General features: G+C 28.1%; 1 protein-coding gene and 1 long non-coding RNA gene across 3 annotated transcripts in view; one reads left to right on the forward strand and one right to left on the reverse strand.

Moving 5' to 3' along the window:
* Positions 1-406: 406 nt before the first annotated feature.
* LOC145189165 (uncharacterized) overlaps positions 407-14,537 on the reverse strand; it is a 19,577-nt gene continuing 5,446 nt past the window's right edge. Inside the window, exons 2-10 of one of the 2 annotated variants that reach the window (XM_090087466.1) lie at positions 8,190-10,542; positions 5,929-6,045; positions 4,412-4,519; positions 3,663-3,773; positions 3,471-3,584; positions 1,900-3,123; positions 1,559-1,648; positions 1,259-1,354; positions 407-1,074 (exon numbers count right to left, since the gene is read on the reverse strand). In XM_090087466.1, coding sequence (XP_089943592.1) covers positions 947-1,074; positions 1,259-1,354; positions 1,559-1,648; positions 1,900-3,123; positions 3,471-3,584; positions 3,663-3,773; positions 4,412-4,519; positions 5,929-6,045; positions 8,190-10,503 — 4,302 coding nt within the window. In that variant the 5' untranslated portion in view covers positions 10,504-10,542 and the 3' untranslated portion in view covers positions 407-946. Of the gene's footprint in view, positions 1,075-1,258; positions 1,355-1,558; positions 1,649-1,899; positions 3,124-3,470; positions 3,585-3,662; positions 3,774-4,411; positions 4,520-5,928; positions 6,046-7,589; positions 7,880-7,967; positions 13,115-14,537 lie in introns of those variants that run through there. The other variant, XR_016452510.1, reaches the window with a different exon arrangement.
* LOC149888797 (uncharacterized) lies at positions 13,144-13,960 on the forward strand. The gene is made up of 2 exons (XR_016452511.1): positions 13,144-13,307; positions 13,533-13,960. It is a non-coding gene; the product is annotated as an uncharacterized LOC149888797 (long non-coding RNA).

Here is a 14,537-nt window from a genome sequence, read left to right on the forward strand (position 1 = left end):
TTAAAAAAATAATAAAGTATTGAAAATTATTTCGCCTAAGTATCTTTTGTATTTTTTTTTAAAGGTATTTTAACTTTGATAAGTTTTAAAATAAAATTTCGGAATCAAAAGTTTTACATTCTAAAAGTGTTTAAAGCCTAAATAACGATAAAATGTTAGGCTCTTCACTTTTGCCAAGTTACAACAGAATTTCGTAACTCAGTTAACAATAACGCAGAATGAATAGGAAATAGAAAGAGTAAAATGATAAGAACTACAAGCAATAAGTATAGATTACTTAAGCATAAATATTACAATTCTCTTTTTTTTTGGTGATCATCTATCCTATTTATCTATAATTTGTTTTCGTTACTTTCTTTAAATTCATTTTTTTAATACTGGAATGCAATAAAAGAAGAAATCTAAATGTATTTTCATTTGCAGAATCGTTCAAAAACAGGAATAATATATACACATTTAAAACAGTATAAAGTAGCATATATATGTATAATATAATGTAAAAAAGAGTGTCTAAAAGTGATAGAGAGTTGGTGTCTATAAATATGTACACGTGCACACGCATATAACGTTTTTATCGTCTATAAAACACCAAAATGTCTTTTATATATATAAATAGTCAGATGAAATGTTTTTTAACAATAGTTTTTGTGACAAGTTTATAGTTTGATTTGAAAACCACTATCTAAAGAAACTTTGCCCCAGAATATTTTAAAAGAATAGTTGGACTTATGCAGAATATTTATAATTAAGATTTTACTTTTCACCGTAGCGTTTGAATGAACTGTGTAAATTCATTAATTAATAAAAACCTAAGTTGATAATTCGGCTCTTTGTCTCAATATCTACATTTGCCTCAGTATGCCACATCTAAATGTGCTGAGAAAATTATAAAAGTCGGTGAGAACAAAACGAAAGTATCAACTTTGTAGCTAAAGTCCTTTATTTTTTAGATAATTGGAAGAGGCCAACAATTTCTATCATTGCCATAAAAACCTTTCAGACACGTACAAACCCCATTCACACATTGAGCATTGGTATGACACATTTGACATCTCTTTCGGTTATCTACAACACCTAAAAATTATTTTATGCAGTCTTATTAAACTTATAAGTAAAGTTAATATAAACCAGTGTATAAATTTTAATATAAAATATGCAAATAAAATTTATGTAAATACAAATGAGAAATATTTTAAATCAAAAACATAAGGATCAACCATGCTATTAGTTATTCTTTATCTTTTAAAATTATGCTTACGCTTGCATTCGTAACCATCACCATGGTAACCATGTTTACAAAAGCATTTTTCTTTAATACAATCAGCATCCAAATGACATAGTACACAAATGTCCACTAAAAGAAAAAAGAAGTTTGGTTATCTAGTTTGTAATTTCAAAATGACTTTAATACAAGCTACCATTTTCATTAGTTACAAAGTAAACTATTCAGTGGATTTACCATTTAGAAAATAATAACAATCAAACTTCTGTTTAAAATGTTAAATGTGGCAGACAACATGTTTAAAACAAAAAATCTCCTCTCAAAATAATTCATAACCTGCACAAGATATTCCATTTCCATGGAAACCAGTTTTGCATACACATCTGTTATTTACACAATCAGCGTTCTCATTGCAATTTATGCAAGCTAAAGAAAAGCAAAATGATTATTTCATTTTATGAATTATACAAAAATATAATTATAAAAATGTTCATTTAAATTAAGAACACTAAATTTTCTTTGTGCTACCATTTTCTAGTTTTGTTAGATTATATTTTTGCAATCACTGTAATACAATAAAAAGCATTTTCTAATAAGAACATTTCAAAGTGATAATGATGATAATATTAAATAAATAACAGGAAAAAGAAAAAGAAAAGTAATTGAAAGATATTTACCTTTAGGGAATGAAACTAAATGCTCTCTTTCTATTTCTTTAAACAAATTTATTTGATCTGGAGAGCCTTTACAACAACCCACTTTAATACACCACGGATCACAAAAAAATTGACAAAATTCAGGGCAACCATATTTCTTGGAAGTATAAAAACTATTTTCTGCAACCTGTTTATGTATTTGAAACTGTTCACTTTTAATCTTTGAAAATGGTCGAACTGTTTGCTTTGTAATTTGAGAAAGCCTTGTTTGACCATACACATTTTTAGATTTAATGTTTTGATTAGATAAATTTGGTTTTCGGTCAACAAGGCTTCGCTGTTTCCCATTTACTTGGAAAGGTACTTTAACAATATGACTGAATCCTTTTAGTGTAAAACCACCTGGCACTCTATCACCCACAAAATCATTTTTAAAAACACGTTTATCTAATCTCTTTAACTTATCAGCTATATCTGAAGGATGTGGATTACTTAAAGGGTTTCTTTGTAGGTTCTTCAATAGATTTGCATTTGAATATATATCTTCTACCACAATAGCAGTTTGGTTTGTTAAGTGCTCATAATTTTTGGAAGTACTTACATCTACCATGCTTAAGTTTTTAGTTAAAAAATTACTTTTAGAAATTAGATCAAATGTTCTGACATTTGCACCTTCTTCCTTTTTGTTTCCAGTTTTTGCTGTGCTATCAATCTTTTTAACAGCATGACTTTCACTATTTTTATTGTCATCAAAAAGATTGGAAACTTTTCTTTCTAGTAGCTGATCACTATCTGGAGTTATGGAAGTCAACTTTTCCTCAAATGATGAATCACTCTGTAAATCAATCATGGCACCATTTGATTTATTCTTGTTATCAACCAGGAGTGCTGATGTTTTGCGTTCTTTATTATAAATACTACTGTTAGATCTATATGCACTTTTGTTTTGCATATCATTATAAATTTCACTTTGATTTGATTGGTTATCTTTAATCTGATTTTTGTCAGATGAGTAATCCTTTCGTTTTTTATCAATTTCTTGAAGTGTATCTTTGTCATCTATTAATTTCAAAGCTTTTTCTGAAATATTTTTATTTAAAGTTTCCCATTCTGGCAAATTATCAAATGCTTCACTGTGAGTTGGATATGTATTTGCAAAAAGAAAGTTGGTAGGAATAGGTATTGCCTGTGGACTAAGATGTTTTGATGTAAAAGCACCTGGAGGTTTTGTAGGAGCCAATAAAACTACAAACATAATAACTATCTATTAACATAAGCTAACATAACCTTATAAAAAATACTGAGAAATTTATTAAAAAAATATAGAAATACGCGAAAAAATAAATAAAAAGTAAATTATAGCAATCTAACTAATAACACTCTAAACCTTAAGATTAAAAAATGGTTTTTATGATATTCAATCTCGAGAACAAAAATTAAAAAAAAAAACCTCTGCAAACTTATGCTCTCTTTTAATGAATCTATTACTAAAAATCTTAAATTTACTAAAATAAAAGCAAATCCAAGCAGAAATCTCATAGTTAAAAATTTGAAATGAAATCCCCCTACTTTATGAAAGATGAACTACTTACTCTCACAGTTTTGTCCATGAAACATACTTGTGCACTCACAATGATAATGAGCAAAGAGTTCATGACATATACCTCCATTTAGACAAGGGTTGATTGGTGCACACTTTTCTTCTACTAAAAATACATTACAAATTTAGAAATGCAGAAAAAAAATCTTAAATAACTTTAAGAATCAAATACTGATTAACTTACACTGACAGAGTGAGCCTTTAAAACCAGGTAGACATTCACACTGTACTTTATGCTTTGTCTCAGCACAAATACCATTATTACTACATGGGTTTGGGTGACAACGGTCAACCACTAAAATTAATGTAATATAAAATAACTAAAATCATCACTTACAAGTAAAATACAAAGTAAACTTAAAACTACAAAAAAAATATTCTCCCTTCTTTTCCTTTGTAAACCAACTGAGATCCTGAGTTAAAAACCTTTATTAAAAAAGGTTTTTAACTCAGGATATCAGTTGAAATAAAAAAATATTGAAAACTAATTTTCTTCTCTTTTTTTTTTTTTTTTTTTGCAATCAAAATTTTTATGATAATAAAATAGCATTACACTTCTCCACTGTTGACTCAGTTTCCTAATATTCAATTTGAATAAATGATGAAAAGTATTAAAAAGTTTTGAATTATTGATCCTCTGCATCTTACAAATAATTTTTTAACTTTACAAATGAGTCTGAGTCTGACTAAGTCTGGGTTAAAAACCTTTTTTAAAAAAGCTGAATAATATTTTACAAACCAATTGAACAGAAATAGTGTTGGAATAGAAATATATAATGAAAATATTATCTCAAAATAACAGGTGACAACTATATCTAACTTATGTAAAAAACTAGTTAACTTTGTTTTAACACTTACATCAAAGAGATTTATATTAGTAAATCAAGGTATTGAAATGATATCACAAACATTTTAAAAAATAAAATTTTTTACCTTCACACTGTTGGCCTTTGAATCCTAATTTACAAGTACAAGAATGTCCATCAGCATTTGGGGAACAAGTACCATGAACACAAGGGTTTGGATTACAACTGCTGCGTTCTAAACAAATAAAACATTGTTCAAAATCAATTTAAAAACATTAAACATTAGCAATAACTACTCAAGCTATAAAAACAGATGACTCACAAGATCTATCTTTGTATCCAACTAATTTTATAACTAAAATTTATGTGAATACAACAACTAAATTTTATATGAATACAACAACTCTAGCATAAATATTACTTAAAGCTAGATTTCAAAAAAGTTGTTAAACTAGACAATTTCCATATGGTGATTGATATTTTATTATAAATCAAAATAACTTTGTTTAGTAAACAACAAAGTTAACATAATATGAATAAGGGAAATTCAAATTATGTTAACTTTGACATAACAGGCCTCAATATATGGAATCCTTTTCAGCCAGATACAATAACCAATTGGATTTATATTTTATCAAACATAACCAATAGCTGTTTTTTTTTTAGTGAAAATTTAGCAAAATATGGGGAAATTTTATGGTTTTAAAACATGGTCTTTAAGATAAGATTCAATTCAATTCAATTAAATCTACTTTCTACCTTTTATAGATTAGATGATACAAAAATTTTTTAAAGAATTAAAAACTGGCAGTTCCAAAAAAACCACTAGATTCCCAATTGTTTATTTAATTTGTTTCAACTAATATTGCAGTTAAACTTTTCACCATCTTTGAATAAAAGTCTTGGGTCTTACTTTACTTTATAGCTTTTATCTTATAAATTTTGGGTATTAAAAAAATTGAAAATTTAATGGCAGAAGCCCAAATCAAATACCAATCATTTTCATTGTATGCATATATATATATATATATATATATATATATATATATATATATATATATATATATATATATATATATATATATATATATATATATATGTATATATATATATATATATATATATATATATATATATATATATATATATATATATATATATGTATGTATACATACATACATACATACATACATACATACATACATACATACATACATACATACATACATACATACATACATACATACATACATACATACATACATACATACATACATACATACATACATACATACATTTTAAAAAATGATTATATTTGGAGAATTAAGCAGTAATAAAAAAATACTAGCTTTGGTAAAACTTCATGTTATATGAATTGGCTTTTTGAAAAGGAAGTCTTTCTTTCTTTTTTTAAGATTTAATTTTTCACCTTTTGACAAATACAAATCACTTTTACATCTGTTTGAGGAATACTTTTTTGGAAAGTGATTTTAATTAAATTTTGATACAAACGGAAATTATAGGTGATTTTAGATTTTCCAAAATTTTATTGACCTGCGCCTCTTCAACAACCTATACACAGTTACATTCTAACATCTCCTAAATTTAGTAAAAGAATAAATAAAAGAAAAAATAAATATTTACTGTGACATGTTTCTCCAATCCATCCGAGTTTACAACTGCACCGATATCCGTGTGGATGTGGTGTGCACTGTCCTCCATTTTGACATGGTGAAGCATGACAGTGATTTTTTGCAACAGCTTTGAAATGAAATGCATAAGTAGATGTAACAGTGATAAAACATAAATAAACAGTTCTACTGTCTTAAAAGGATGTGGGAATAACTGTAAACTTTAGGCATAGATTCTCTTTATAACTTTTAGCTCTGTTAGTGTGAAACAATTATTCATCACGTGTTAGACGATTAGTTAATAAATTAGTTAAGATATTTTGTAGATTAGAAATTTTCGAATGATGGTAATTTCGCGGGTTTACAAAGGTGTATATTTCGCGGAAATTCTATTTCGAGATTTTCAATTTCAGAAAAAATTCCATAAAATTTTATTTCGCTGTAGGTATATTTGGAATTGCTTAAAAGCAACTAGAAAAAAAGAAAAAGAAAAGAGCATGAAGTTGATGCGCAAAGATAAAATAAATCTTTGAGCGTCAACTTCATACCTCTTTATTTCTAAATCTTAAAATTCAAAACAATAAAACAGCTGACATACCTAAAGTAATAGAAGAATTTATTGATATAAATTAACGAAGAAATTTGTTCTTTTCCGAATAAATGCTCTAAACTTGTGAGGTCAGCCCCCAGCAAGTGGACAGGAAGAGATTAGTATGTTAATTGCAAAACTGTTTTTCTGGGTGGAAGACTTCAAAATTGTTACAAAATATATACAGTATGTACAATGTATGCAATATGTGAAATACAGCTATTAAACAAAAATATCTACAAACAGACAAAGTTACGGGGAACATTGCCGAAAAGAGAGAAAGAGAAAAAAAAAATAAAAAAATAAAAAATGAGTCTTGAGTCGGTACATGATAAACATGGGGAAACCGACAGCTAAAATATGAGAGCTGGTAAATAAAATACATGGGTATAATCCTATGGTGAAGTTCTAAAATTGAAATTCTCTTTTGGTATTTATTGTATTTGCAGTGTTCATGGAAATCAAAAAAAAATTTTTCGACCATCGATAAAAACATTCTACGCTTAAAATGTTTTTTTTATTTATCTTTATGAGATTTATTTTGAGCAAGTTGCACGAAAATGAATCTTGGTTGATAGTGGTCGTATACATATAAAGTAATATCTTTTAAGAATCAGAAAAAATGTTGACAGGAGGATTCTGGCAAACAGAAGTTAAATTTGGGAGTAAGCCCCCTCCCCCACCCGAAATACTGTCTACTGTCTTTTTTCTTTTTTAGTAAAGGTTGTTAATTATTGTCTTACTAAAATTTCAAGGAAAATATTCAAACATAAAAATGTATTTTGTCTTTGTTAAGGAAAATGTTATTCACTCGTTTCCCTCTTCCTCAAATACGCCACCGTAGCTATTTGCAATTAAGTCAAACAAGATAAACATTTTCATAGTAACCAGTATTTCAAATTATGTAGAAAGAAAAAAGTTTTTTTTCATAAAATATAAAATACCCATGTTAATGAATTTTTCATAAACAACAATGACCTCTCTAAGTTCTAAAACAACCTCCTAATTTTTTGCCGTTACCGAAAGACGTACAAAAGTAATTTTTGAATTGAAAGTATTTTCTAAGTTTTTATTTTTGCTATCACTTCTCTCAATTCTTATTAACTAACTTTAAAATTGTGTGTTTGTGTGTGTGTGTGCTTGTGTGTGTGTGTGTGTGTGTGTGTATGCTAACGTAATGGTGCAAAAGTAACATTTCATGTCAATGACTCCAAATGAAGGAAATTGAATAGCTAAAATAAATGATTTCATCATCCCAGGAAAAAAGATAAAATTTCAAAATCTTTCTCTAAGAAAAATTAATGAAGCGAGTGCAAAATGTGGAAGTGTCAAAAATAATTGAAGCTTATGTGGCTTCTACCTCTTATCATTCTACCTCTTTTAACCTTATTTTAAATCATTTTATTATGTGGCTTCTACCTCTTCTAACCTTATTTTAAATCATTTTATTATGTGGCTTCTACCTCTTCTAACCTTATTTTAAATCATTTTATTATGTGGCTTCTACCTCTAGAACCTTATTTTAAATCATTTTATAATTTTTTTTAGTTTTTGATTTAAAACTCCAGCTATTTTCTTATTTTTAAAGACTTTAACCTCGGTATATTTGATATAATATTTCACTATTATATGTTGTAACCGTGAAATATTACACGAAAAAATCATAAAAAGCTTTTCACTTATACCTTTTGTGAATTTATGAAGATGTTCTAAAGCCAAACCATTATCAATATCTTGTTTCTCATTTTCGATGTAAGGCGTTTCTAAGGCGTCTTCAAATACACGTTGACTTTGAAAATGCGTATCTATGTTTGGTATATGAAGGAAGTTATGCATTGGATTGTGTTTTTGAGACGGTTGCTTAATTGAAACTACGTGTGCATGGATCATTCCTTCACTAATTTTATTTAAATCATCGAATGTACGAAACTTTGACGGGTCTAACAAGTGTAGATTTTGTCCTAAAAATGAAGGATCCGTTTTAACCACTTTCGGACTATTCTCAAAAGGTTTTGGATTATAAGGCAATTTATGACTTCCTTGAGGATTATTTATATTTAAAACATTAGCTGGAGCGTATCTTCCTCCGAAATGTACGACATTATTTTGAGAAAATTGAGGTGGACTTAAGTTTTGCTCGTCCTCATATTGTTTATTAGGATCAAAGCTTGATAACTTAGCCAGATCAGCATCTGACAAAGGATGATTAAACTGACCCTTTGAAAGCATCTCTAAAAGTTGGTCAGTCGGAGCTATACTATGATCAGAGCTATCTTTTAAAGACACAAATATTTTGGTTGGAGAATCTAAACCAAGAAATTTTTTTTCGTCTTCAAGAGGAGTTAGCGCACTATGCTGTTCTAAGCCATTAAAAGCTTCCGTTTCTTGTTTGGACTGTTCCTGAGAAAGAGATAACCTATGATTTATAGCAGTAACAGCTTGTAAAGATAAAGGATCGGATCGCGACGGCAGGTAAGTGTCTACAAATTTATCTTGTTCATTTAATTGGGGTGGTGTTGGTGAAAATATGATCTTTGGTTTGAAATTATAGCCAGTTGGCTCTTCAAAAATTCCGTCACCCTTATCCGCATCAACTTTTATTTTTTGTTTTTCATACTTCTGAAATTTTAACGAAGAGTTTATAACTTCTTGATCAGCTTTTTCAACTATGTTTGCAAAATCACCTACTGCAGCTGGCTCAGTATCCTCTTCATTCAGGTCACTTACTGTTGCTTTTTGATCACTTTTAGAACTGTAGTTTACCACATCTTCTTCAGTCTTTGAAGATTTTTTTCCTGGTAAAACCAGATATGAGTAACCAGGCTTTTTATGCAGACTGTTTTGTGAATCAATAGACAAGTTCTTATCCTTGCTGATTGATTTGTCCTCAGGTGCTGACATTTTAAAAGAAAATAGTGCCTCCTTCAACTTATTGACTTTTTCTACTTCTTTAGGATTCTTAGAGTAATCATCTAAATCAAAATCAAGTTCTGTAATATTTTTTGCAAATTCATCGCGAAGTGCGGCATCTTTAGCAATATCTTCAAAAATCTTTTCTTTTATCGAGTTATCAATTTGTGCTTTGAATGCTTCTTTCTTAATCATTTTGTCAAGTGCATTTGGAGTTTGGTCAACTTTTTTGTTGCCATAATTGCCTACAGAAATGTAATTTCCGCGCATTTGATTAGCCTTAATTAATTGCGTTGACTCCATAAAAGGCGTGCTCAGTCCTTCGACCATATAAGCTGATACCGGTTCACTATTTATAGTGGATGATGGTTTAGAAGACGCTACGTATTGAGGGTAATTTGCTTCGTTAAGATTACTGTAATCACTTTCACTGTTTAACGTGTTGACTATTGTACCAAATTTGAAATTTCGGTTTATATCTTTGAAATCAAGATCATCATCAGAATTATAATCACTGTTTTCTTCGTCTGACTCTTCATTGACATAGTCCTCCTCACCATCATCTAACTGAGAATCATCTGGTTGAGTTTCATCTAATTGAGATTCATCGACGACAAACATTTCCATCCTCTTTGTACTTTTATGAATTTTGTTCGAAATTCCTTTTACATTTTTTACTTTTTTCTTTTTTTTTATTTGGCTTCTCTTACTAATTTTGCTTTTTTTAAACGTTTTCTTTTGTTTGTTTCTTCTTATTTCAGTTAGTAAACGTCGGTTGACGCTAAATTGATTCAAATCTGATTTCTTCTCAACATTATTTGCTGTCAAAAAAACTGGATAAAAGCTAACATTAGAGTTTTCTCCCTTTTTCAGCTTCTCAAAAGTTTCATTAAATGTTTTATGCTGGGGTACTTGACGTTTTGTTCTGATTTGATAATTATAATGTTTGCTGTTTGAATTCTCTTCTCTCGAATTTGGAACCATGCGACTCAACTTTGATATATAGGACATTTGTACAAATACAGAATCGTTTATTCCCAGCATCCCCAAAAAGACTAACAGCGGTAACAGTGGAATGAGCGAAGCCATTTTTTGGGGATAACTCTAACCATAATCCTTAAGCTCCATCTTTACAAAAAAAAAAAAAACTTTCTTTTAAAAATATAAAAGGTTATAAAACGTTAATTCAAAAGTTTTTAACAAATATTTTCGGGTTGTGCTAGGTTGCCATGTTCAATGAAGTGGAACGTTTACCTGTTGTTGTGAACAAAATATACGCGCATGCGTTTAATTTGACATAAGCTATGAGTCGCATTAAGGTTGTCTCAAAATACTTCATAAATCTGGTCAAAAGAAGAATTTTGTATCAAAAAGAAAGCACTCCTTTAAATTGCTTCATTTTTTTTTTTTTTTTTTTTTTTTGTTTAAAAGCAACTTGTATTAAAATGGCACGGAATAATATTATTTGAAATACGAAATACACTATTTATCATAACACAAGTACAAAATCGAACTTGTGAGCGCTTTTAAAGGTGACAACATGGTTAGTCTACGTCAAAGAAGTCAAAATAGTCAAAAACAAACGCACTAGTACTGTCCCGTAACTGAAAAGGTGATGAGGTATTACTAATAGGTGGCTAATACAGAAATATTGAGCACTCCATATTCTTTTGAGCTTTTTTTAAATCTTTCCGAAGCATCTTTAATTTTAATTTTAGTTTTTTACGACAGCTAGAAAGATTTTATGACATCTTAAAAAACGATTCATTTTTTAAGATGTTGAAGTTTAAGAGTAGAGGAACAACCAAATATCTTGTTGAATATAAATTATACATATAAGTGTTATATATATAAGTAAAAGTAATAATACAAATAACCAGTTATGCACACCAGCACAAAAGACGTTTAAAGATTTGTGTTTGTTTACTTTTCTTATAGCATTTTTGGTATTAACAGAAAATTACATTTTCTTTTAACACTATTAATATTAGAAGATTTACATGACCGATTAACATGATCATTCATTATAAATAGCCCTTCTTCAGGTTGTTTTTCAAAAAGTTATTTAGCAGGACTGTTATACAACTTCTACATTTTATTCTTTTCATTTTGATTGGTATTTTTATAGATATCAAAGTATACATTTTCACATATTTTTAAAGAATTTTAAAAAACTCCAGACTTGTGTTTTCCTCTATTTTTTTTTCCCTCTATCTAGTTCAGACACAATTTAACTTTTCTGTTTCTTATTTTTTAACATAAATCAAATTTAAAATGAATAAAAAGTTTATAACTATATTGTAAACTTCTAAAAACAGCTACTTTACATCACATGTAAGATTATTTAATAATTATTTGCATATTTTGTAATTAAGCATCTTGTAATTAAGCATATTAGCGTTCTGTTTTTCCGCGAATTGCGAATGATAATAAATACAGTACAAACTTTTATACCGGTCATTTATAAAAAATCAAACTTAAATATATTGCGCTTAAACAAACAAAATTATAAAGTTTCAGAAAAAAAGTTTGCAATACCTTGCATACCTTTATTGTTTTGTTTTAACCCTTTCAAATATTGCACAATAGTGTTATTCCATTAAATCCGTTAAACTTATTTTTTAGAAATACTAAATTCATGTATGAATATAATTTTTACTGTTTTAAGTGTATAAAGATCTCTATTTTAACACACTTCAGAAGATTCGATCTTAAAAGACTGATATAGAAGTAATTTATTGATAGAAAAGCCAAACTCTGGTACTGAGCCTGTATCAACCATTATATCAAAACCTTAATATTGATAAAATGTCTTGAATAGTTTAACTAGGAATTGCGTAATCATATTTTTTCTCCACGCGGTCTCATTTAGTCTGACGGACTTTTATTGAACAGGTGCCAATATTGTAAAATTAACGCCTTACATCGTATACAAATATCGTGAAAATATAAAAATTATCATTCTACTAAAATAATTTCGTGATTAAAAAATCACGAAATATCATCGAAATTATAAAAAGAAAACCTTTGGGTTTAAAAACAACCAAAACTTTGCAACTTTTTTAAAGTGCGCTAGAAAGAAGTACTGAAATGTTCGCGTAAACACATATTTGTTTTTTTTATAACATCAACCTCCAAGTAAGCAGCAACAGCGAAAGGTTTGCAATTGTCTATGAAAAGGTTGTCCGTCATCAAAAGTATATCGACAAAATGCAGATGGTGCGATAAGCAGCAATACATTAAATAAAAATTACGTTGAGAGTAAGTTCATATTAATGTAGCAAGTTTGTCTCTAGCGTATAAGAAATAACTTTATGGGCTTCGAAAATAATGTGTGACCACAGTTAGAAAATCATTTAAGATTATTTAAGAATCAAAAAGTGCTAATAAATAATTGTATATCTCATCCGTCAGACTAGAATCATACACGCTAACTTTAATCAATAAAATCTTTTTCAAACTAATTTTTTGTTTCAACTAATTTTCATGTAATTAGTTTGAAAAAGATTTTAATGATAAAATTAAAGCTTATGATTCGTAAATTTTAACCACAACTAAAATTTTTATAACCTGACTTTATATACTAAATATTTACCGCTTTATACATAACGAAATGGACACACTTGAGTAATATATTATAATTTAAACTTTTCAACTTACATTACCGATGAAATCAATAACGATTTGTTGATGCTATGACAATAAAATACGTCATCAAGCGGTTTTTTGAAAGTTGATAAATTTTTAACTCCCTAAGCAATGTTTGTCCTATCAAATTTTCCGGAGTAAAAAACTATCGTTATATATTATTAGTTCTATGTATTTTTATTTTTAAGTGTTGTGACATGACTCACGAAGTGCATTTTTTAACTTGTTGGATAATTTTTCTTCAGGTATATATTATGTCAATTTATTTACAAAACTTTTTTTTCACTTCTAAATATTACACATTTCAGTTTATTTTTTAGTTATTACACTTTGTTCTAATTCCATATTCATTTGCTCCTGATTATCAATTTACTATAGTTTCCAGAAACATAAATATCACTTAAACTAGTAGATTAGTTGGAGCTAAGAACATATGCAACAACTTTTATGCATCTGAAGTTTCTTTTTAGTTGATAAAGTGCAGCGGTATTCCGTTAAATACAAATCAACAGAAAAATGTAAAGGATATCAAAAAAGAGCATCTAGCAAGGCGTCATATCAATCATAGTTTCGGGAAAAAGTCGCTTCTTCAAAGAAAAAGTGATCTTGATCATGTTTTAAAAACGTCTACCAACATAACCATAAGTATTGGAAAATATAAGAAAAGAAGATTTCAACAGTATCGCAGATTGGCTGAGCAATGTGAAATATTACACTTAACGAAAAAAAGCCTCAAGAGACGAACGAGATCAATAGAAATCAAATGTCCTTTCTCTTTAGTAAAATGTTTCGGTCCAGCAAAAGTAAATTTGACTAAAACCAAACTCAAGAGATATTGTCCAAAACATTTAAAATGTCCTGCAATTAGGTTCTTATACACAATATATTAGCATAAACATATTTATACACCTTATATATATATATATATATATATATATATATATATATATATATATATATATATATATGTAATACGTATATATGTATATTTATGTATGTATATATATATGTATTTATTATCATTATTATCATTTTTATGTTAAAAAAGGAGGTCATTTGGACTATTACTAATAGTCAAACGATGAATGTTAGATAATAGGTATTAAAAAAATAAGAAAGTGCATCCGTGGTAACTGAAGAACTTAATTAGCTTTAGTGAATACTTCATTTGGAAGATAGTGATAAATTCATTTGCATTTTTAATGGATTTTTTCATGAATTCGAATGGGTTTTTAATTTGGAAGACAAATTAAAAAAAAAAAAGAATACGTTTTTTTATATTTACAGCTTTTTACTTTTTATAGCACTGATCATTTTTTAAATTAAAAAAAAACAACAGGTAATCTTTATTTTAGCACGAGCTCTTTTATACACCTTTTTTCACTTTTAAACATAAAAATAACTACTTATTGCTCTGTACCCTTTTTAAGTGAGATTTGAAAATCAGGTAAAAAAAATGTCATAGTCTGGCTCAC

This window comes from Hydra viridissima, unplaced genomic scaffold, assembly GCF_058129835.1.
Source record: "Hydra viridissima isolate aposymbiotic clone 2 unplaced genomic scaffold, HvirCarnegie_v1 scaffold_5, whole genome shotgun sequence".
In the NCBI taxonomy this organism is placed as follows: Eukaryota; Metazoa; Cnidaria; class Hydrozoa; order Anthoathecata; family Hydridae; genus Hydra; species Hydra viridissima.